Here is a 24,256-nt window from a genome sequence, read left to right as displayed (position 1 = left end):
TATACTTGCCTGCATTTGTGTGCCTAGATTTGCTTTACTGTTAGCGTCTCCTAAATAGGGTTCATGAAAACCTCTTACATAAAGTTGAATTCCAACAGGGGTTTGGACACAGAGGCTGATTGTAATAAAGGTTGTTTAAGTTTTATAATCTGTTACTCCAGGTAAATTGTAGGATGCTGAACTTTCACGTGTACGTAAGTAGCTTCAAAACGCTAGAATGAAGGTGCAAGGAGTTAATTAACAGACCAGAAGAAACAAATAAAAACATGATTGGAATCCTGGTGGCCAACCTCAGCATATCTCACAAGTTTGCTCTGGGATTCTGCCAGGAATTGGCTGCATTAACACCCCACTGTATGACTGTAGATGAAGGTCCATGTGCAGCATACACAAATTCACATACATAAGAGTTATTTCCAGTTAGAACACTAGTACATTGTAATATTGTTACTGTGTATATCAGTTATCAGTGCATACAGTGCTTTTAGAAAGGTTTTATTCAAATGAATCCTGGGGTCTAAACACAATCAATGCAAATTGTCCAATTTTAAATTGGATTAATTTAAAATTGAAAAATCCACCCACATTGTACTGCATTCCTTTATCCAAACATTTTTTGGTTTTGCATTGCAGTTCCGTGAATAGGAAAAGCTATTGAAGCAGGCATTTCAGTAATGCTGAAACTGCTGTCAACGATCATTAGAAAGGTGTGGCTGGAAATGCTGCAGTGGCTTCGCAGACATAACTTAAGACTGCAGTTTATTGTGTGAACAGAGGTGCATGTGAGCAAACTCACAACAATTTTCCTCCATCTTTAAGTGACCTTTATTTCCATAAAGAAGCTAATTCACCCTTTGCAGTCTGCAGAAACCCACACAGTTTCACATTCTTGTGTGGAGTCTAAATTCTGGTATGTAAAACCAAAGTGTACAAACTTTCAGCTACCCAGCAAGCAGCTTTCAACTGGAGGTAGCCGTGGGTGCCTGGAGGCAGCAACCTTTTAATTGAGTGGTTAAATATATTGAACCAATTCAATTCTGTAATATGTCAAATATGCGCTGCACTGTATAAATTCTACATTCTGCACTTTACGCTCCCATTTTAATACACAACATAGTTCATCACAAAACACTGTGGTTAATTCAAATAACATGAGCATTAGTGAAAATCGGTGCAATTCCTGAGCGATTATTCAGTATGGATTAGAGAAGTTATTTTGAATATTTAACACCACATTATTCAATCTATAAACAAGTACATTAACTTAACAATGAAAATTTTCTATGGGTGCAGCTTTAACAGGGCTCCAATATATTTGATTTTGTCTGTGGAAGAAATGGCTTTTCACCAGAGAAAAGCATTGCACTAACCTAAAGAAAATCAACACAAATGTCGCAAGGCATAATTTCTAAAGTGATATCTATCTCTCTATAAATAGGTATGCTTGTATAAAATTTAACAGATTAAACTTAAACCTCAAAAGAGAACAGTTAATCAGTTTCTTTCACACTTGGACTGCAACACATCAGAATGTCTTTTCCCAAACTCTAAATTTTTATGAAACTATTGCAGTTTGTTACATCATGATTCTTTTGACTTCTACAGCCCCTTCTCACTGGCCCATTCATATTGGTGGCTGGTGTATCAATGCATGCACTAGGCAGGATCTTTCACAACTCCATTATCTTGGCCAGGTTATTAAGAGATAAATATTTGGTAAAGGCCAAGCACCTCCTCACAACCAGGCCAGAAAACAAAAAGATAAATCACCTCTGGCCATTAGTACATGAATCCCAACAAGTTATGAAAAGCTTATCTGTCTGGCTACATGGTATCGAGAGGGGAATGGGGGGTTGGGGGGGGGGGGGGGCGCGGAGGAGAGAAGAAAACCCTAAAAGATAGTGGGCAGGAATAGTATAAAAATGTGTTGCACTCAGGTAATCACAAGTGTCATATGGTATTTTGTAAAGCAGGTGTTTGAAATCCACTGCTTTTTGAGTCGGTGTGATAATGTAAGAGGGAAGCACCCTTGAAATGGATATTCCATAGTCTAAATATTTACATATATATCCCTTAATTTAGTGCCAAAGCTTTAGCTGCACAGTAAATTACAAGAGATATTCTATTATTTACTAATACTGTGCATCCGATGAAATTCATCTTCAGCAATTAATGGAAAGTCAACAATACTGCAATTTATGTGAAAGGAATGGACTATACATTTTTAAAGCTGCAAATCATTTCAGTGCTCACATGATTACTTAAATGGAATAGAGGGAGGTACAATGTGTTTTAATATTTCCTCCCAAAAGCTAGAAGACTGGCTGCATATAAAACCATGATAAAGAACCATCTAACACTTCAAGAATCTGAAGCAGCTTTTTATTTAGGTTGAGCATTTAGTTTCATGGTGAATTATAGCATTTCTTTGCTCCACTTGATACCATGGGGGATTTTAGAACCCTGTTATATGTGCAAGTCTCAAAGTTGCAGCATCCCTTGTAGCTTCTTTAAGCTCACCTTGGGCTTTGGTTTCACTCGAAAGAAATGCTTGTATTCAAATATCTGTCCTTTAACCAAAGAAAGAAAATGACCTTAAATGGAAAGAAATGTTCACCGAAATATTTTCAGAACACAGATGAGCTAGTCTCAGAATAAGGTCTATTTGGGATATATGTGTTTTTTGAATTTGCGAAAATAAACCAACTTTGCAGTTCTTTTTTGGATAGCCTGATTTTAGCTTTGGGGAATGACTTCCCAGATTTCTAAAGCATACTGCTGTTTTGAGAGTATTATGCAAAAAAATGTGTTTGGTAGAAGTATCAGAAAAATATAATCCAAATTTATGGGAAAACTCTCTAATCTAGCTACAGCATATTCTGTTTTAACTACTTATTGAAAATGAAAGGATAAATTAATTTTGGAGGTTTAATGCCAGTGCAGTTTTTCAGTACTTCAAACAACGTGGCAGAGGGCCCACCTGCCACTGGTACAATACCAGTGGTAGCAGGAAGAGACCCTTAATTGACCACTCAAGGGCCTCAATTGGCCTCTGGCTGGAAAGGTCATTTTTGACCTGCTCCACTGCTGACAAAATTGCACAGCATCGGGAAAGCGATGGGTACATCATCAACGCACCTCCCTCCCCGCCATTTTAAGGCACCCCAACACCCCCCCACCCTTCTGCCTCCCCTCCTAACCCTAGAGGGCAAGTAAAATTCAGCCCAAAGTCTGGCCTATCTGACCCAGGAGCACATGATGTTGAGACTGAATACAAAAGCTAGAAACAATTCCACTTTCCAGCACTATTATTCTTCAACTTACGAACAGTGCAAAATATCTCCAAGATGAATATATTTACGATGTGGCCTTGGGAATGATGAATATAAGCATGATACGGAGGGCTTCTCCAAGGTCCATCAGTGACAGGGAAAAGGACTTATGTGATTATAGGCCTGGCAACATACCACAGCATCAGCACACATTGTTGGTTACTGCTCTGCCTTCATGGCAATGCATTGTTTTTTAAAAATCATAAACATGCTGGTTTTCAATACCTGCATGTATTGTGACCTTGGAATATAGAAAATATTCTGTGATAATCCAATTTCAATATGGGCCACATGTGAATTGTGTGCGCTTGTGCCAATATGCCAGCAATGTGGACAACTAAAATAAACAGAACATAGGCAAATTTATTCTGATACTCAAAGTTACTACACGAAATACATACAAATTATTTAATTTATTAGTGTCACAAATCAGATATATGAAAATCAATAGAAAGAGAATTTGCACTTTTAATTGCACAAGTGTTAACTGATTAAGGTTTTGATTAAAACAAAGATACCATGATCACCTCAATTAGATTCCAGACCTGTGTATTCAAAGTTTTCTGACAAAACAAAACAAACAGGGACAAAAGACAACAAAAAAATTGTTCACAATTAATTTCACAAGTGGTTAACAAGATTGGTAAATCATATTAGAACTTGAACAGACACACAAAATGCCACATTGCTTACCAGTTTGAGAGAAAGCTTCACGCGAAATTGGAGAAGAAAGGAGGAAAGAGAAAAAAAACAAGCGACAAGTCAATAGAAAACGATTACTCATTTGTAAATTCTTAAGAATTATCGTACTGAACGAACATTGTGAACGTTAGTGAACCTGGTTGATAAGGAAGCCATCTTAAAATGCATCATGTGAGAATGTGAAAACTACAGAATTTCTGGACAGTAGAAAAGGGCTGTACAATATTATGATTGTAAGGCTTAAATAGTGTAATAAAGTAACATGAGAAAGCACAGAACAGATAGCCCATCATGTCTATTCCTACTACAGATAATGTACAATCCATTTTGTCGTGGATTCTTTCCAACCCATTTTACCTTCAGAGGCATGATTCTGTAAAGTTTCTATCTGTACTCCCAAAACATAAACCAAGCAAGATTCTAAGATATTAATCTAACTTGCATCCTTGCATTCATTTGGCACATTTTCAGTTTTAGTGGCTCAGGATCCATAAAATAAAATATCGTCTCTCTGCATACTTACATCCCTAAATCCCATTCACAAAGCAACATTTTCAACCTTAGCTACAACCATGCAAAAATTTAGCAAAATTAGAAGTGGCATTACAGTGCTCCGGGTAGAACTGCAAATATATTCTTTTTAAAAAAAATTTTGTGGGATGTGGGCATCACAGGCTAGCCCAGCATTTATTGCCCATCCCTAATTGCCCTTGAACTGAGTGGCTTGCTAGGCCATCTCAGAGGGCATTTTGAGAGTTAACGACATTGCTGTGGGTCTGGAGTCACATGTAGGCCAGACCATGTAAGGACGACAGATTTCCTTCACTAAAGGACATTAGTGAACCAGATGGGTTTTTACTAATGCAAATATATTAAGGAAATGTAAACTGATAACTCAGTCCTCATTTTCTGTCTGTCACAACCACTATTCTCGTGTTACAGTAGATTCTTCCCATATCATTAAGCAATTATACTGTCTTTAGTATAATATATCCAACAGAATACCTAATGGAAAATGCACAATAGCTATTTATAGATCACTAATTAGGAACAGCTACATATTTGCTCCTTTGTTGCTTGTAAGTTACAGAGTGATCCTTGCCAATGAAATATAAAAATGATATTCTTTCCTGTTACTTATCCTCGATTCCCATACTGTGCTGTAAGGACAAAACACCAATGTGTAAATTCCAGACGGCTCGCTCTTCTCATTTTTGATCATTTCCACATTTCACTTCAAAGTCCATCGTCAAGACATATGCTGTCTTTTATAAGAAATTAAGTGTTGACTTGTAGTGCACAACCAGTGGCCTGATCAATGGCAAGGTATCAGATATGTGATGATAGAGTAAGAGACTGTAGACTACTGCATTCCATGACAATGTGCTCATGGTGCAAGTTTAAACTTGAAAGTACATCTTATTGGAATGAGTATATTGTTACACTGGTGCCACATCAGTTTTTCCAGTGTACTATATGAATAATTTATGAGCACCATTGGCATACTTGAGACAGGAATTAATGTTCTAGCCACTGCTGAAATGCAAGTCTGTGAATATTCCCAATATTACTTTGTAATCAGACTGCAACGAGTACCACTCCAACAAAACAAGTCAAACAACGATGGAGCACCTTGCTTCCATATGGTACTCCATTTGCCAGCTTGGCTAAAATCTAGAGACATATAATAAACAGAGCCAAGCAAAGTTGAATGATGGTCAGCCCAGAGAGTTAAAGCCTACTTCAAACTTTCATTTTTACTGTCAACTGCTTAATTTCTAGAGCTACAATCTTTCTGTGCACCAATATTCATTATAAGCCCACGAACTCCAATGGCTACCTTGACGACACTTCCTCACACCCTGTTTCCTGTAAGGACTCCATCCCATTTTCCCAGTTTCCCCATCTCTGATGCATCTGTTCTGATGATGCAACCTTCTAAAACAGCAGTTCTGATATGTCTTCCTTCTTCCTCAACCGAGGACTCTCTCCCGCTGTGACTGACAGGGCCCTCGACTGTGTCCAATCCATTTCCTGCACTTCTGCCCTTACCCCCTCCCCTCTCTCCCAGAACAATGACAGGATTCCCCTTGTCCTCACTTTCCACCACACCAGCCTCCACATCTAAAGGATCATCCTCCGCTATTTCCACCATCTCCAGCATGATGCCGCCACCAAACACATCTTCCTTTCCCCTCCCGTCAGCATTCCGAAGGGATCGTTTTCTCCATGGCACCCTGGTTCACTCCTCCATCACCCCCGACACCTCGTCCCCCTTCCCACGGCACTTTCCCATGCAATCGCAGGAAGTGTAATAACCTGCCCTTTTAATTCCTCTCTCCTCACCATCCAAGGTCCCAAACACTCCTTCCAGGTGAAGCAGCGATTTACTTGTACTTACTTCAATTTAGTATACTGTATTCACTGCTCACGACGAGGTTGCCTCTAAATTGGGGAGACCAAATGTAGATTTGGTAACCGCTTTGCGGAATACCTCTACTCAGTCCGAAAGCATGACCCTGAGCTTCCGGTTCCTTACCATTTCAACACCCCCCACCCCGCACTCATGCCTAGATTTATGTCCTTAGCCTGCTGCAATGTTCCAGTGAACATTAATGCAAGCTCAAGGAGCAGCACCTCATCTTACTATTCGGAACTCTACATCCTTGTGGACTCAACATTGAGTTCAACAATTTCAGAGCATGACCAACTTTTTTTTAATTTTTGTTATTTTATTATATTTTTTAAACTGTTTTTCATGTGCTTTTGGCCAGATCTGCTCATAACTCTGCCTTTAACACTCTCTCTGAACTAATGCTTTGTCTTCCACCACTAGCATTTACACTCTCTTTGCCTTTGAGCCATTTTTTACTTAATCGCTCCTGCCCTCTGCCCTATCACACACCTTCCCTTTTGTTCTCTTCCTCACCAAACCACACCTTCATTCACTTGCTTAAAACCCAATTCTTTTCTAACCTTTGTCAGTTCTGATGAAAGGTCATAGAGTCATAGAAAGATACAGCATTGAAACAGGCCCTTCGGCCCACCGAGTCTGTGCCGACCAACAATCACCCATTTATACTAATCCTATATTAACCCCATATTCCCTACCTCATCCCCACCTATCTACACTAGGGGCAATTTACAATGGCCAATTTACCGAGCAACCTGCAAGTCTTTGACTGTGGGAGGAAACCGGAGCACCCGGCGGAAACCCACGCGGTCACAGGGAAAACTTGCAAACTCCACACAAGCAGTACCCAGAACTGAACCCGGGTCGCTGGAGCTGTGAGGCTGCGCCACTGTGCAGTCACAGACCTGAAACGTTAACTCTGCTTCTCGCTTCACTGACGCTGCCTGACCTACTAAGCATTTCCAGCACTTTCTGCTTTTATTTCAGATTTCCATCATCTGCAGTATTTTTCTTTTATTTCTGTCAGTATCACTGTTTCTACTTTAACTGCGCTGGATTAATAAATAATGCAGCAATCATCAAAGAGGAATTTAAGTCACTTTTTCCATGCACTTCACAAACATCAATTTTTAAAAAATAGACACCAAGATTTAAGGAATAAGAGCTAGATGGGCTGAATGGCATTTGTTTGTTTCCCATGTCCTTATGGTCAGTGATTCACAGTTTTAAACTGAAGAGCCAATATATAACAATTACATACAAAGAACATTTGTTTGGGGGTCCAGAACATTACTGCCAAAATCATATTATTTACATTCCAATGACATAACAGAATGGCTACCTTATGGACCTTAGCCCAGAACAATGAAGATGCAACATAAGCTTTTCTAACAGATATAAACTGCTATGCACAACACAAACATGAAAGCTTCACATTTAATGCACCATGTATCTCAGACCCTGTGGAAAAACTATATGGCATTTTAAATAAAACTTCAACTAAACTAAACTCTAGTACTTACTTTTAAAAATTCTGTTAAAATGCTTTAAAAAGTTTCAAATGAAAAAGTATACTTATTCCTTTTGGGGTGGAAACATTTCATTATAAACAGGAAACTGAAATGCCAGAATAGTTTTTTTTTGTATATCGAACACTAACTATACTAAATAAAATTCAAATGAATAAAACAAATCATGTTAAGCTTTTCAAACTGACAATCTTAATATATGGATAATCCAAGTGAGACGTTGAGTCAAAATAATATAAGGCTCAGGTACTTAGAACCAATAAAGAAATCAAAACTATATATAACAAAAAAAGAGAAAAAGAACAGAACTGAAATCAAGGCAACTAGGGATGGGCAATAAATTCTGGCTGAGCCAGTGACGCCCATCATCCCAAGAATGACTGAATTGAAAAAATAAATTGCAAAGTTTTGTAAGTATTAAAATTGTAAATAAATAAAAATGTTACTTTACACTGTGTACATCTGAAATTAAAATCATTGTGTATTGAACAGGAAGCATTTATTCTGGATTCAAGATTTGATTAACTTCATTGGAATATCTAAATTAAAAACTATAAATTCTCTTTTTATGTAAGGCTCAAATACTGTTAACATTATTGTAAAATATCATAATGTTAGTGTATTACTTTAGAAAAAAAGCAGCCCTGAAGTTAGTTGTATGTTATTTAAAGTTTTACGATTACTTTACAACAATGGGTTCATTCATTATCTAAAATCCTCTAACTACAGCTAAAAAATTCAGAGTTGTTAATTAATGCCCCAAAAGCAGAATCCATATCAGCATGCCTTCTTAAACAGTACACTGACAACACATGAATATTTGCTCCAGTCCATTTCAATTTTTTTTTCGTTCCTCTTTAGATTTCTCCTCTGTTTCCCTGCACCATCATTCCCTTGCTGAAAGCATGGGTAGTTACATGTTTTTAGATCTCTTTTCATAGATAGGAACAGTGTAGGTATCCAATTATGTGGATTATAAACTAGAAGATCAAAGTGCTGACCTGTGTTCCCAATTTTCCATAAGGTTCAACCCCCATTTCAGTTATGTGAAGTCCCAAGAGAAGCACTTTCCCAAAGGGAGGGCAAGTTAACTTGAATGGCTTTTATCTACTCCATCATGCCCAGTTATATCTGCATAGTACATATGTTGGCTGCATTTAATCCCAACTCTTCACAAGTGTTACTCATCATCATAAATCTGATTGCAATTTATTTTTGGCTGGACTTTTCAGATTTTTGGCATGGTATATTGCAGATGATCTCAATGTTTTCATAAAGGATGACTTCATTCTTTTTCCATAGAATTAGGGAGTCTCATAGTTTGAATTAGCCATATCTTTACAAGAATCATGTCCCACTGATTTACATGTACCCAGTAGTAGAAATGGTTCAATATAAACTGCAGACTCAATTTCTATCTGCTGCAGTTATATTTCAGTGGGTAATTGGCAAGATGGAATCTGTACTTTTGACTGCCCGAGATACTTTTACTTTGATTAAAATAAAGTAAAGACTCCTTTTTCTTGAAAGTAGATTTATATCCCACTTTATACCACATATGTGGTCACAGGCAGAACTGAGTAACACACTGAACTGGTACTGCCTGCAATATCAAAAAAACCTACTGGCATGAGCTTAGCTCAGCGACACACAGATCTTTAATATTTGACCAAAACCATATTACCTCTAATCCATGCATATTTAATTTCCTTAACACAACAGCAAAACACCTGTACGAATGATATCTACTTCTTCATATCAAACACAGGCAAGGTTTCTTCCCAAACAGCCTTTCCTCCATGTCCCCCTCCCCCACTTAAGTTTATTTCTGTTTTTTCTTCTACTCTCCCGGGCTGGATTTTAAGAGCTGGCTGCCGCGCTGTAGATTATGCGCGTTCTCAAGATTGCAGATAAGTCTATATAAATTTATTCATTTAAATATTGCAATTGAGGTCCCGTCGCTCAGCGGCGTGGGGGCCGCCACGGAGCCTTGCCGCCATTGAGAGGATCGGGTTGGGCCCTCCTGGCATCGAGATCCATGGCAGACCTCTTCCGGATCCATCTTCAGGCTCTCCCCCACCACAGAGCCTGATGTCACGGGCTTGGTAAAAACCCAATCCAAAGAGTGGCATATTCATGTGGTAAAATTAACCTTTCCACTTTAAGCAGGTGGTGTCAGCCATCAATTATTCCCAGGTCAGATGCAACACAAACAAAAAGGGGGAAATCACTTTGCTGGAAGTGTACAACAGGCCTCCAAACAGTCAGGGAGAGACAGAGGAACAGATATGTTGGCAAATCTCAGAGAGGTGTAAAAATAATAGGGTAATAATAGTAGGGGATTTCAACTTCCCCAATATTAACTGGGATAGTCTTCGTGCAAAAGACTTAAAGGGGGTGGAATTCTTAAAGTGCATCCAGGAGAGCTTTTTGAGCCAGCACTTAGAAAGTACTACAAGAGAAGGGGTGGTACTGGACCTAATCTTAGGAATGAAGCCGGACAAGTGGTAGAAGTGTCAGTGGGGGAGCATTTCGGGGATAGTGACCATAACTCTGTAATATTTAAGGTAGTTATGGAAAAGGACAAAGAAGGACTGGAAATACAGGTACTGAATTGGGGGAAGGCCGATTTCAATATGATAAAACAGGATCTGGCCAAAGTGGACTGGGGCAGCTACTTGTAGGAAAGTCTACATCAGACCAGTGGGAGTCATACAAAAGGGAAACAGTAAGAGTTCAGGGCCAACATGTTCCCATAAAGATGAAGAGTAGGACCAACAAGTCCAACAAGGAACCCTGGATCTCAAGGGATATGGAGGATTGGATAAGGAAAAGAAAAGGAGGCTTATGGCAGATTCAGAGGGCTGAAAACAGCAGAGGCCCTAGAGTATAGAAAGTGTAGGGGGGTACTTAAAAAAGTAATTAGGACAGCGAAGAGGGGGCATGAAAAAACACTGGCGGAAAAGATAAAGGAAAATCCCAAAGCGTTTTATGTATATTAAGGGCAAGAGGATAACCAGGGTAAGAGTAGGGCCCATTAGGGACCAAAGTGGCAATCTGTGTATGGAGCCAGAGGACGTAGGTGAGGTTTTAAATGATTACTTTTCAGCTGTGTTCACTATGGAGAAGGACAATGTAGGTGTAGTGCTCAGGGAGGGGGATTGTGATATACTTGAACAAATCAGCATTGAAAGGGAGGAGGTATTAGCGTTTTAGCGGGTTTAAATTTGAATAAATCCCCAGGCCCAGATGAGATGTATCCCAGGCTGTTATGTGAGGCAAGGGAGAAGATTGCAGGGGCTCTGACACAAATTTTCAAATCCTCTCTGGCCACAGGAGAGGTGCCAGAGGACTGGAAGACAGTGAATGCGGTACCATTATTCAAGAAGGATAGTAGCGATAAACCAGGTAATTACAGGCCAGTGAGTCTAACATCAGCGGTAGGGAAACGATTGGAAACAATTCTGAGGGACAGGATTAATGTCCACTTGGAGAGGCAGGGATTAATCAAGGATAGTCAGCATGGCTTTGTCAGGGGGAGATCATGTCTAACAAATTTGATTAAATTTTCCGAGGAGGTGACTAGGTGTGTAGATGAGGGTAAAGCAGTTGATGTAGTTTACATGGACTTCAGTAAGGCTTTTGATAAGGTCCCGCATGGGAGATTGGTCAAGAAGGCAAGAGCCCATGGGATTCAGGGAAATTTGGCAGATTGGATCCAAAATTGGCTTAGTGGCAAGAGGCAGAGAGTGATGGCCGAGGATTGTTTTTGCGACTGGAAGCCTGTGTACCGCAGGGATCGGTGCTGGGACCCTTGCTATTTGTAGTGTACATTAATGATTTAGACGTGAATTTGGAGGTATCATCAGTAAGTTCACAGATGACATGAAAATTGGTGGTGTCGTAAGTAGTGAGGAGAAAAGCCTTAGATTACAGGACGATATAGATGGGCTGGAAAGATGGGCGGAGCAGTGGCAAATGGAATTTAATCCCGAGAAGTGTAAGGTGATGCATTTTGGGAAGACTAACAAGGTAAGGGAATATACAATGGATGGTAGGACCCTAGGAAGTACAGAGGGTCAGAAGGACCCTGGTGTACTTGTCCATAGACCACTGAAGGCAGCAGCACAGGTAGATAAGGTGGTTAGGAAGACATATGGGGTACTTGCCTTTATTAGTCAAGGCAGAGAATGTGAGCAGGGAGGTTATGATGGAGCTGTATAAAAGGCTGGTTAGGCCACAGCTGGAGTACTGTGTACAGTTATGGTCGCCACACTGTAGGGAGGATGTGATTGCACTGGAGGGGTTGCAGAGGGGATTCACCAGGATGTTGCCTGGGCTGGAGCATTTCAGCTAGGAAGAGAGACTGGATAGGCTAGGGTCGTTTTCCTTAGAGCAGAGAAGATTGAGGGGGGACTTGATTGAGGTATACAAAATTATGAGGGGCATTGATAGATTAGATAGGAATAAACTTTTTCACTTAGCGGACAAGCAGGCCTCTTGCGGTGGCCGAATCATGGCCAGAAAGGAGGAGGCCTCCCTGCGGTAGACCCGTGGGGGTCAGAGCTCCAGTGGGCTTTTGAAATCCTCTGCCACAGCTGTGATTTCTACATGGCCAGAGCTGCAGCCACAGGGCGATGTGTGTGTGTGTGTGTGGGGGGGGGGGGGGTTACCCCAATGACAGCTTGGTAGCTGCGCACATTTTTATTTTTTTAATTTTTTCAAATGCTGAGAGAACATCTCCAACTTGAGGTGCCCCCTCTCTCTCCCTTACCTGCACCACAGGTATGGTTGCTAAATTTGCTGATGAAACAAAGATAGGTAGGTAGGTAAGTTGTGAAGAGGACATAAGGACATAAAAGGGAGATAGACAGGTTAAGTGAGTGGGCAAAGATTTGGCAAATGGAGTATAATTTGGGAAAATGCGAAATTGTCCATTTTGGCAGCAAGAATAAAAATGAAGCATATTATCTAAATGATGAGAGGTTGCAGAGCTCAGAGATGCTGAGGGATTTGGGTGTCATAGTGCATAAATCGCAAAAAGTTAGTATGAAGGTTACAGCAAGTAATTAGGAAAACTAACAATGTTATCGTTTATTGTGAGGGGAATTGAATACAAAAGTAGGGAGCTTATGCTTCAGTTATACAGGGCATTGGTGAGACCACATAGGAATACTGTGTACAATATTGGTGTTCATATTTAAGGAAGGATGTAAATGCGTTGGAAGCAGTTCAGAGAAGGTTTACTAGACTAATACCTGGAATGGGCGGGTTGTCTTATGAGGAAAGGTTGGACAGGCTAGACTTGTATCCGCTGCAGTTTAGAAGAGAAAGAGGCGACTTGATTGAAACATATAAGATCCTGAGGGGTCTTGACAGGGTGGATGCGGAAAGGATGTTTCTCTTTGTAGGAGAATCTAGAACTAGGTGTCACTATTTAAAAATAAGGGTCACCCATTTAAGACAGAGATGAGGAGAAATTTTTTTTTCAGAGTCGTGAATCTTTGGAACACTCTTCCTCAAAAGGCAGTGGAAACAGAGTCTTTAAATATTTTTAAGGCAGAGATAGATAGATTCTTGATAAGTAAGGGGGTGAAAGGTTATTGGGGGTAGGCGTGAATGTGGAGTCGAGGTTACAATCAGATCAGTCATGATCTTATTGAATGGCTGAGCAGGCTCGAGGAGCCAAGTGGCCTATTCCTACTCCTAATTCATATGTTCATATGTAATTGGCAGGTTGCTGCTTTCAGTGCTGGAGGACCTTCTACTGGCCCTCCAGCATTGGGAACCCACCTGTTGTCCTTAATTGGACACTGACCCGCCCCCTTGGAAATTCACATCAGGGTTTACTTCCAAAACAGCGTGGGGTTGGGATCCAGAAATGATCCTGACATCAAAGTCCTGACCCCAGACCTAAAATCCAGCCCATGGTTTTCCCCATAAGATTGAGAATTTAGTTCCTTGTATTGCATTATGGACTCGCACCCATTGAGCAGCTGATGCGATTGTCAAAACACATTTCACATAATACACTTACAATTGACTGATGGAAGATCCTTATGCTACTAGTCCAGAACAGTCACTCCACGAACCTGAGCTTAATACTGAATTACTAGCAGCCCAACGTCCAAATTCCACCCTCCCAATCCCTGTATGTGCATGTATATCGGGTGAGTATGGAATTGGGCTTGGATGGCTGACCTCCATAATTAAACAGCCTGCTGTCACCTGTCCTGAAATCTCACGTTAGCTCGGTGTCAACCCTATTTGGTATTTGCTTCTGTGAAGTGGTTTGAAACATTCTATTGCATTAAAGGCACTGTATAAATGCAAGCAGTAGTTGTTGTTACTGCATCTCTTAATCGAGGCTCAATGTTCATTTGGGTGAGGTATTAGAGGGATAACTGCCGTCCAGCAAGGAGTCAATACTTTGAGAAGAGGAGGAAACGCTGATTGAAAATTTTTGGTCCTCATCACCAGACTGGTTATTCAAATCTGAACTAGTGATCAATGTGGCACAAGTTTCACAATATTTTTGCCAGGCTAGAGATTTCCTCAGGATTTACTTTCTCTTTTTTTGCATTAACTGTCTAAAATTTATTAAAGCTCTTAAAATAAATGTTTTAATTGAAAAAGAAAGTTGGATTGATCTCTCTCCCCACCCCCCCACCCCCCACTCTAGATGCTCCATGTTTAGCCCTATTCCCCAGTACACAAGGCATAGTCACAAACTCCTCAGGTGCAAGGTGTTTAACTGAGTTCCAAGGTGAATTGCCTATTTTCCATTCTTGCCTGTGAGAAAGTGACTATCCACTGTTCAATATCACTAAGTATAACATAGTTAAGATAGAGATTTTAAACACATAGGCATTTAAAAAGGTGAGACCTTGTCCTATAGTATAGTAACATCTTACACTGTCAGAATGTTGAACCATTTTAAATAATGCACATATTCATTCTAATAGTTTTGCTCCCGATGACAGCATGCTCATGAGACCATTATTTGGGAACATTAATTTGGTACAACACTGATTTAGGTTTAGTTTCTTTTAGTTTATCTTCTAACAAGCAAGAATGATCTTATAGCTTTTAACAACCAACAATGAGAAACACAAAATCACAGCCTTATGGTTTATTGGAGTCAGCCTGCATATGCTTCTCTGTACTGCTTTAGCAAGCATCTACTCTACAAATAATTATGATGGGATCTGGAGCCACAAGATGCAATAACACATAACAATGAAGCAGCAAGTCCATGTGTTATTGTGAATTCCAGTCAGTAACCCCACTTACACAAATAGGTTAACCTCTTTACAGTAAACTGTTCATGACAGAGCAAGAATTAAAATGTTATTTATAAAAATGTTTGGATATAGAGATCTCTTCAAAATTCTTCTTAAAGAGATACGACATGTTCATGGTGCATATTGATTTGGTGTTGCAACTTTACTGCAATTTTTAAATCTTGTGCAATATTTGCTTATTAACAATATGATGAAGTTAACGGCTGCAAAGAATATGCTCAGGTGATACCAGAGAAGAAAGCAATCTCTGCAGTTATGGTTATTGTGTCCTTGCATTACTGGAACTGATCTGCAAAATTTCTATTTTGATATTTTCACCAGCAAAATCATATGGCTTTGAAAATAATTAATTCAACTGAACAACAATATCATGCCATTTGTTCTGTGCTGTTGCTTTCTGTCCTTTGGATATTAGAAACATTAAAAAAAAAAGTATAATATTCTAGATACAAGTAAAACTGCTACAAGATGATCCTGTTCTGACCAGCCTTTAGTATTTCCCATCTCTTTTCACGAGTCAGTTAACTATTTTGGATTTCGTCTCCTCTCACGCAGTAGCCCGATCTCAAACCAGAAACTGCTAGTTACTGGTGGTACTAGCATGCTCATCAAGGTTGTTACCCTGGAACAGACTATGTAGTATAATGGTCATTTTACCTCAGAAAAATACAACATACACAAGTACATGCACAAGCCCTTCTGGAGCATTTTTAAACAACAGTCCAAATGTTTAGGGAGTTGTGCTTGGGTGGCGGAGGGGTGGGGGGGGGGGAAGTGGGGGGGGGAGGTGGGGTTGGTGATGGGCAGAGTGGAGGGGAATGGAATATATAAATTTAAGTTGTGTCTCCAAAACTGTAACATTTATTCCTCGTAACATATGATTAATTGTTCAGATCTACAGCAAGGTGTTAGCCCCCTTGATCAATTCAAGATCTTATGAAGAGGTTTGATAGGGTAGATGTAGAGATGTTTCTATTTATGGGGGATACAAAACTATGGGCCATAAGTATAAGGCAGTCACTTTTAAATACAAAAAGGAATTTAGAAGAAACTTCTTTACCCAGAAAATAGAATATAGAACTTGCTACCACATGGAACAGTTGAGGCGAATAGCGTATATGTCTTGAAGGGGAAGCTAGACGGAGAAAGGAGTAAAAGGATATGTTGATAGGGTTAGATGAGGTAAGGTAGGAGGAAGTGTGTGTGGAACATGAACATTGCCATAGACCAGTTGAGGAAATTGCCTGTTTCTGTGCTGTAATTCCTATGTAATTCCATATTCCTATCTTTAATCTCTTTGCACTACTTTCTTTCATACTTGCCTTTCAATAATGCCTCTTCATTTCAAAGTTTGCACCTATGTTCCTTCATTTACATGAAACTACTTTCTCAGATATATAAAGTGATTTCACCTATGTTGATGAGCATGGTACATACCAACATTTGAACTTGTGTGTTAGCAGTCCTTTATACAAATGAGTATGCATTATCAGGTGTGCTGATGTGCTTTCACAACAGAGAAAAAGGGGTAGCAACTGGTCCCAGTTGGACTTTATAAACTTCAACAACTGAGGGCATGATAGAATTCACATCAATCTTTTGATAGAAAAATGTCAAATAGCAGTAAGCCAGTATTGTGAACTATAGTTTAAAAAACCATAATACACAAACCACTGAAGTTAGATATCACCCATTATATGTGTCATGTACATTTCAGTTTTTCATTTAAATTCTAAGTTTCTTTCTTAAACATGCATTTTGTACCTACAACTTGTAAGGAGACAATTTTTCTTAAACCAAACCATCAACTACCTCACTGTAACAAAACTGAAATTAAAGCCACTAATTATGGCAAAGAAATAACTGCAAGAGGTTTTACAAGATTAATATTTGACAAAATTCCAATTGCATTTTTAAATACATTTTGAGATACAAAACACACAAACTTAAAATCTATAAAAGCATCTTATTACATTTCTGTTTGCTACAAGTTCAAATTAATTTAATTAAAAAGCTGCCAAATAATCCATCAGACTGTACTTCCTCTTGGCACTGTAACTATTAATTTCTGAAGACTAAATTAGGAAACCCTCAACTAGTCACACCATATCTGTAATTAATAAGTTTTCAGTAAGTTATAATTTTTGCGGGCATTTAATGTAAACAAGTCATTTACCATCACGATGTAAAGTACAGAACTATTTGGCACTTGGACAGGCAAGAGTAGCTCATGACTTTCTTTGACACAAAGATTGAGACCATCCGATCAATAGCCTCTGCCACTTTCCTCCCCATTTCTAGACCAGCGGCCCAAACTTTCTCCAAGGCGCCCCCTTCCCCTAGCCCTGAACTTGCATCGTTCTCTAGTTTTCTCCCATTTCCCCTGAAATCCTCTCCAAGCGCATTTCATCCAGGAGACCCATTTCCTGCTTCCTCGACCCTATTTCCACTAAACTGCTGATCACCCAACTTCCCTTCCTGGCTCCCATATTACCTGATATTGTTAACGGTTCTCTCTCTTCAGGTGCTGTCCTCCTCTTTTTCAAATGTGCCATCATCACCCTACTACTTAAAAAAAACAATCCTTGACCCCTCCGCCCTTGAAAATCACCAACCTCCCTTTCCTCTCCAAAGTGCTTGAACGTGCTGTTGCCTCCCAAATCCATGCCCATCTTTCCAGAAACTCCATGTATGAATCCATTTAATTAGGCGTCCATCCCTTTCACAGTCCCGAAATGGCTCATCATCAAAGTCACAAATCACATCTACGTGAATGTGAGCAAAGTAAACTATCCCTCCTTGTCCTGTTTGCAGCCTTTGGCATGGCTGGCCACATCATCCTCTTTCAATGCCTCTCCACCTCATCCAGCTGGGTGGGACTGCACTCGCCTGGTTCCAATCTTATCTACCTAATCGTAACCAAAGAATCATCTGCATTGGTTTCTCTTCCCTCTTCCGCACCATTACCTCTGGCATCCCCCAAGGATCTATCGTTAGCTGCCTCCTATTTCTCATCTACATTCTGTCCCTCAGCAACATCATCCAAAAACACTGTTATTCTCCACATGTATGCTGACAACACCCAGCTCTACTGCACCACTACCTCTCTCGACGCCTCCACTGTCTCTAAATTGTCAGACTATTTGTCCAACATCCAGTACTGGATGAGCAGAAATTTAGTTTAATTGAATATTGGGAAGACTGAAGTCATCATCTTCTTCCTGTGCCAAATTCTGTTCCCCAGCCACCAACACCATCCTCCTCCCTAGCAACTGTCTGAGGCTAAACCTGACTGTTTTCAACCTTGCTGCCATGTCTGACCCTGAGATGAGTTTCCGACCATATATCTGTGCCATCATGAAGATCGCCTATTTCCACCTCTAACATCACCCGACTCTGTTCCTGCCTCGGCTCAACTGCTGCTGAAACCTTCATTTGTGTCTTTGTTACCTCTAGATTTGACTACCCTCTGTAAACATAACATCATCCAAAACTCTGCTGTCTGTGTCCTAATTCACATCAAGTACTGTTCACCCATCACCCTTGTGCTTGCTCACATACATTGGCTCCTGGTTAAGAAACATTTCAATTTTAAAATTCCCACTCTTGTTTTCAAATCCCTCCATGGCCTCATACCTCCCTATCTCTGTAATCTTCTCCAGCCCCACAACCCTCTGAGATATCTGCACTCTTCTAATTCTGGCCTCTTGAGCCTCCCCGATTTTAATCACTCCAACATTAGTGGCTATGCTTTCAGTTGTCTGAACCCTACATTCTCGACTTACCTCCCTAACCCTCTCCACCTCTCTTTCTTCCTTCAAGATGCTCCTCGAAACCTACTTCTTTGACCAGGCTTTTGGCCCTACTATCTTATGTGGCTCGTGTCAGATTTTGTTTTATGATGCTCCTGTGAAGTGCCTTGCGATGTTTTATTACATTAAAAAGTGTTATACAAATAGAAGTTTTTGTTCCAGCTGATAAGCATCACCAACATGTTCAAAATGGTTCACTACAGTCTGGTCTGATCAGGCAGACTGTTCTGACTGTTGATAATGCTTCAGCAATGATCAAATATTTTATAAAGGTATCTACATGCCAAATGTTAACCTGAGTGAAGGGGCTCCCTGTTCCTAATCTTTGCAAATGCTATTCTGAGACTGGCTGCTGGAAAGTGTAAAACAAGAAGCTGACTCTTCTGGAGTTCCTTTCTGTGGGAAAGCACTTGGACTCCTGATGAAAGTAAGAACTTGGAAAAGGATCAGAACACAAACTCTTATCTTACTATAAGAGTGTGTTACAGACAGATCTTCCAATGTACTATGCTAAAATGTTACATTTTAGCATGATACCTTACATTGACCATCTGATGAGATTGTTCGTTGATTAGATTCTCAGATTTGATCTCAAATCAATGATATTTTGCTGCTTCTGGATTTATGGTGTCCTCCAACTTTGTCATCATCTTTTTGTCCTATCTCCCCTTATGCCCTCTCTGAACTCATCTTGTCCATGAGACCCACCTCCTGTTCCCTCGATCCTATTCCCACTAAACTACTGATTAACCAATTTCCTCTCCTGATCCCCATGTTAGCTGATATTCACAGTTGTCTCTCTTCTGGCGTTGTCCCTCTCTCCTTTAAATCTCCCCTCTCCTCACAAAACCAAAGCTTGACCCCACTGCCCTTGCAAACTACGGTCCCATCTCCAACCTCCCTTTCCTCTCCAAAGTCCTTGAATATGGTGTAATTTTCCATATCCATTCCCATCTTTCCCAGAACTCCATGTTTGAATCCCTTCCATCAGGCTTCCATCCTGCCACAATATCAAAACAGCTCTTATCAAAGTCACAAACGACATCTTATGTGACTGTGACAAAGGTAAACTTTCCCTCCTCATCTTTCTTACCCATCTGCAGCCTTTGACATGGTTGACCACACCATCATCCTTCAATGCCTCTCCACTGTTATCTTGCTGGGTGGGACTGCTCTCACCTGGTTGCATGCTTTTCTATCTAATCCTAGCCAGAGAATCAACTGTAATGTCTTCTCTTCTTGCTCCCACACCGTTACATCTGGTGTCCCCTAAGGATCTATCCTCGGTCTGCTTCTATTTCTCATCTAAATACTGCTCCTTGGTGACATCATGCGAAAGTACAGCATTAGTTTTCACACATACAGTGATGATACTCAACTCTACTTCACTACCACTTCTCTCAACTCCTCCACTGTTGCTAAATTATCAGACTGTTTATCCGACATCCAGTACTGGATGAGCAGAAATCTCCTCCAATTAAATACTGGGAAGACTGAAGCCATTGTTTCGGTCCCCCTCCAAATTCTGTTCCCCAGATACCAACTCCATCCCTCTCCCTGGCAACAGTCTGAGATTAAGCCAGACTGTTCGCGACCTTGGTGCCACGTTTGACCCAAAGATGAGCTTCTGACCTCATATTTGTGCCATCGTTAAGACCAACTAATTCCACCTCCATAACATCGCCTGACTTCATGCGTCTCAGCTCGTCTACTGCTGAAACCTTCATTCATGCCTTTGTTACCTCTAGAATTGACTATTCCAACATACTCTTGGCTGGACTCCCACATTCTACTCTCCATAAACTTGAGGTTATCCAAAATTCTGCTGCCCTGTCCCAACTCGCACCAAGTTCAATTCCCCTATCACCCTGTGCTTGCTCACCTATATTAGCTCCCAAACAAGCAACGCCTTGATTTTAAAATTCTCATCCTTGTTTTCAAATAGCTCCATGGCCTCACCCCTTCCTATCTCTGTAATCTCCTTCAGCCTCACAACAGTGGCGCAGTGGTTAGCACCGCCGCCTCACAGCTCCAGGGACCCGGGTTCGATTCCGGGTACTGCCTGTGTGGAGTTTGCAAGTTTAGATTAGATTAGATTAGAGATACAGCACTGAAACAGGCCCTTCGGCCCACCGAGTCTGTGCCGACCATCAACCACCCATTTATACTAATCCTACACTAATCCCATATTCCTACCAAACATCCCCACCTGTCCCTATATTTCCCTACCACCTACCTATACTAGTGACAATTTATAATGGCCAATTTACCTACCAACCTGCAAGTCTTTTGGCTTGTGGGAGGAAACCGGAGCACCCGGAGAAAACCCACGCAGACACAGGGAGAACTTGCAAACTCCACACAGGCAGTACCCAGAATTGAACCCGGGTCCCTGCAGCTGTGAGGCTGCAATGCTAGCCACTGCGCCACTCTCTCTGTTCTCCCTGTGTCTGCGTGGGTTTTCTCCGGGTGCTCCGGTTTCCTCCCACAAGCCAAAAGACTTGCAGGTTGATAGGTAAATTGGCCATTATAAATTGTCACTAGTATAGGTAGGTGGTAGGGAATGTAGGGACAGGTGGGGATGTTTGGTAGGAATATGGGATTAGTGTAGGATTGGTATAAATGGGTGGTTGATGTTCGGCACAGACTCGGTGGGTCGAAGGGCCTGTTTCAGTGCTGTATCTCTAATCTAAACCCTCCCAGATATCTGCCCTCCTCTAATTCTAGCCTCTTGTCCATCCCTGATTTTAATCGCTTCACCATTAGTGGCCACAGCTTCAGTTGCCGAAGCCTCAACACCTCCAGGCGCGTATCCATTGTCTCTCGAGATAAGGAGGCCCAAAAGAAGAAAGAAGAAGAAGCACTTGAAAACCACCCCTACACCTCTCCGGCTCGCTTTCCTCCTTTAAGACACTCCTTAATCAAACTTTTGGTCATCTGACATAATATCTCCTTTTGTGGCTTGGCGTCATACTTTGTTTTATAATGATCCTGTGAAAGCGTCTTGGGATGCTTTATTACATTAAAGGCACTATATAACTACAAGTTGTTGCTGTAGTATACCTCTGTGACCTCCCCTAATACTGCATTACACAAGCTGTTTCAGTTGATTGTCAATAACTACTGATAGAGGTACGTAAATATTTTACTTTAACTCATAAAAGGGTATCCAGAAAACAATATTCTGGGCCATTAAACTTTCTGAAAATAAACAAAATCAGACTTAGAACATAGAACAGTACAGCACAGTACAGGCCCTTCGGCCCACGATGTTGTGCCGAACCTTTAACCTACTCTAGGATCAAACTACCTACATACCCTTCATACTACTATCATCTATGTACCTATCCAAGAGTCGCTTAAATGTCCCTAATGTATCTGTTTCTACTACCACCGCTGGCAGTGCATTCCACGCACCCACCACTCTCTGTGTAAAGAACCTACCTCTGACATCTCCCCTAAACCTTCCTCCAATCACCTTAAAATTATGCCCCCTGGTGATAGCCCTTTCCGTCCTGGGAAAAAGTCTCTGGCTATCCACTCTATCTATGCCTCTCATCATCTTGTACCCCTCTATCAAGTCACCTCTCATCCTTCTTCGCTCCAATGAAAAAAGCCCTAGCTCCCTCAACCTTTCATCGTAAGACATGCCCTCCAGTCCAGGCAGCATCCTGGTAAATCTCCTCTGCACCCTCTCTAAAGCTTCCACATCCTTCCTATAATGAGGCAGCCAGAACTTAACACAATATTCCAAGTGTGGTCGAACCAGGGCTTTATAGAGCTGCAGCATAACCTCGCGGCTCTTAAACTCAATCCCCGTTAATGAAAGCCAACACACCATACGCTTTCTTAACAACCCTATCAACTTGGGTGGCAACTTTGAGCGATCTATGGACATGGACCCCAAGATCCCTCTGTTCCTCCACACTACCAAGAATCGTGTCTTTAAACCTGTATTCTGTATTCAAATTCGACCTTCCAAAATGAATCACTTCACACTTTTCCAGGTTGAACTCCATCTGCCACTTCTCAGCCCAGCTCTGCATCCTGTCAATGTCCCGTTGCAACCTACAACAGCCATCCACACTATCCACAACTCCAGCAACCTTCGTGTCATCGGCAAACTTGCTAACCCAGCCTTCCACTTCCTCATCCAAGTCATTATAAAAATCACAAAGAGCAGAGGTTCCAGAACAGATCCCTGCGGAAAACCATTGGTCATCGAGCTCCAGGCTGAATACTTTCCATCTACTACCACCCTCTGTCTTCTATGGGCCAGCTAATTCTGTATCCAGAAAGCCAACTTTCCCTGCATCCCATGCCTCCTTACTTTCTGAATGAGCCTACCATGGAGAACCTTATCAAACGCCTTGCTAAAATCCATAAACACCACATCCACTGCTCTTCCTTCATCAACGTGTTTTGTCACATCTTCAAAGAATTCAATAAGGCTTGTGAGGCATGACCTGCCCCTCACAAAGCCATGCTGACTGTCTCTAATCAAACTATGCTTTTCCAAATAATCATAAACCCTGTCCCTCAGAATCCTCTCCAATAATTTGCCCACTACCGACGTAAGACTGACTGGTCTATAATTCCCAGGGTTATCCCTATTCCCTTTCTTGAACAAGGGAATAACATTTGCCACCCTCCAATCATCTGGTACTACTCCAGTGGACAGTGAGGACGCAAAGATCATCGCCAAAGGCGCGGCAATCTCTTCCCTCGCTTCCCTTAATATCCTTGGGTATATCCCGTCTGGCCCAGGGGACTTATCTGTCCTCATGTCTTTCAAAATTTCCAGCACATCCTCCCTCTTAACATCAACCTGTTCGAGCATATCAGCTTGTTTCACGCTGTCCTCACAAACGACCATGTCCCTCTCACCAGTGAATACTGAAGCAAAGTATTCATTTAGGACCTTCCCTACCTCCTCCGACTCCAGGCACAAGTTCCCTCCACTATCCCTGATCGGCCCTACCCTCACTCTGGCCATCCTCTTGTTCCTCGCATAAGTGTAGAACGCCTTGGGATTTTCCTTAATCCTACCCGCCAAGACTTTTTCATGTCCCCTTCTAGCTCTCCTAAGTCCATTCTTCAGTTCCCTCCTGGCTACCTTGTAACCCTCTAGAGCCCTGTCTGATCCTTGCTTCCTCAACCTTAA

The 24,256-nt window shown here is 41.1% G+C and overlaps 1 protein-coding gene across 8 annotated transcripts in view; it reads right to left on the bottom strand.

Annotated features, from left to right (window-relative positions):
• fnbp1b (formin binding protein 1b) overlaps positions 1-24,256 on the bottom strand; it is a 308,796-nt gene that overhangs the window by 46,512 nt on the left and 238,028 nt on the right. For 6 of the 8 annotated variants that reach the window (XM_068012288.1, XM_068012286.1, XM_068012284.1 and 3 more), the window contains one exon: positions 4,026-4,040. The exons of the other annotated variants lie outside the window; for them this stretch is intronic. In XM_068012288.1, the coding sequence (XP_067868389.1) occupies positions 4,026-4,040 (15 nt within the window). The remainder of the gene's footprint in view (positions 1-4,025; positions 4,041-24,256) is intronic. 8 annotated transcript variants of the gene reach the window in all.

Source organism: Heterodontus francisci, chromosome 32 (genome assembly GCF_036365525.1).
Source record: "Heterodontus francisci isolate sHetFra1 chromosome 32, sHetFra1.hap1, whole genome shotgun sequence".
Lineage (NCBI taxonomy): Eukaryota > Metazoa > Chordata > Chondrichthyes > Heterodontiformes > Heterodontidae > Heterodontus > Heterodontus francisci.
Note: the sequence above shows the minus strand (reverse complement) of the source record. Positions and strands in the feature narration are given on the sequence as shown.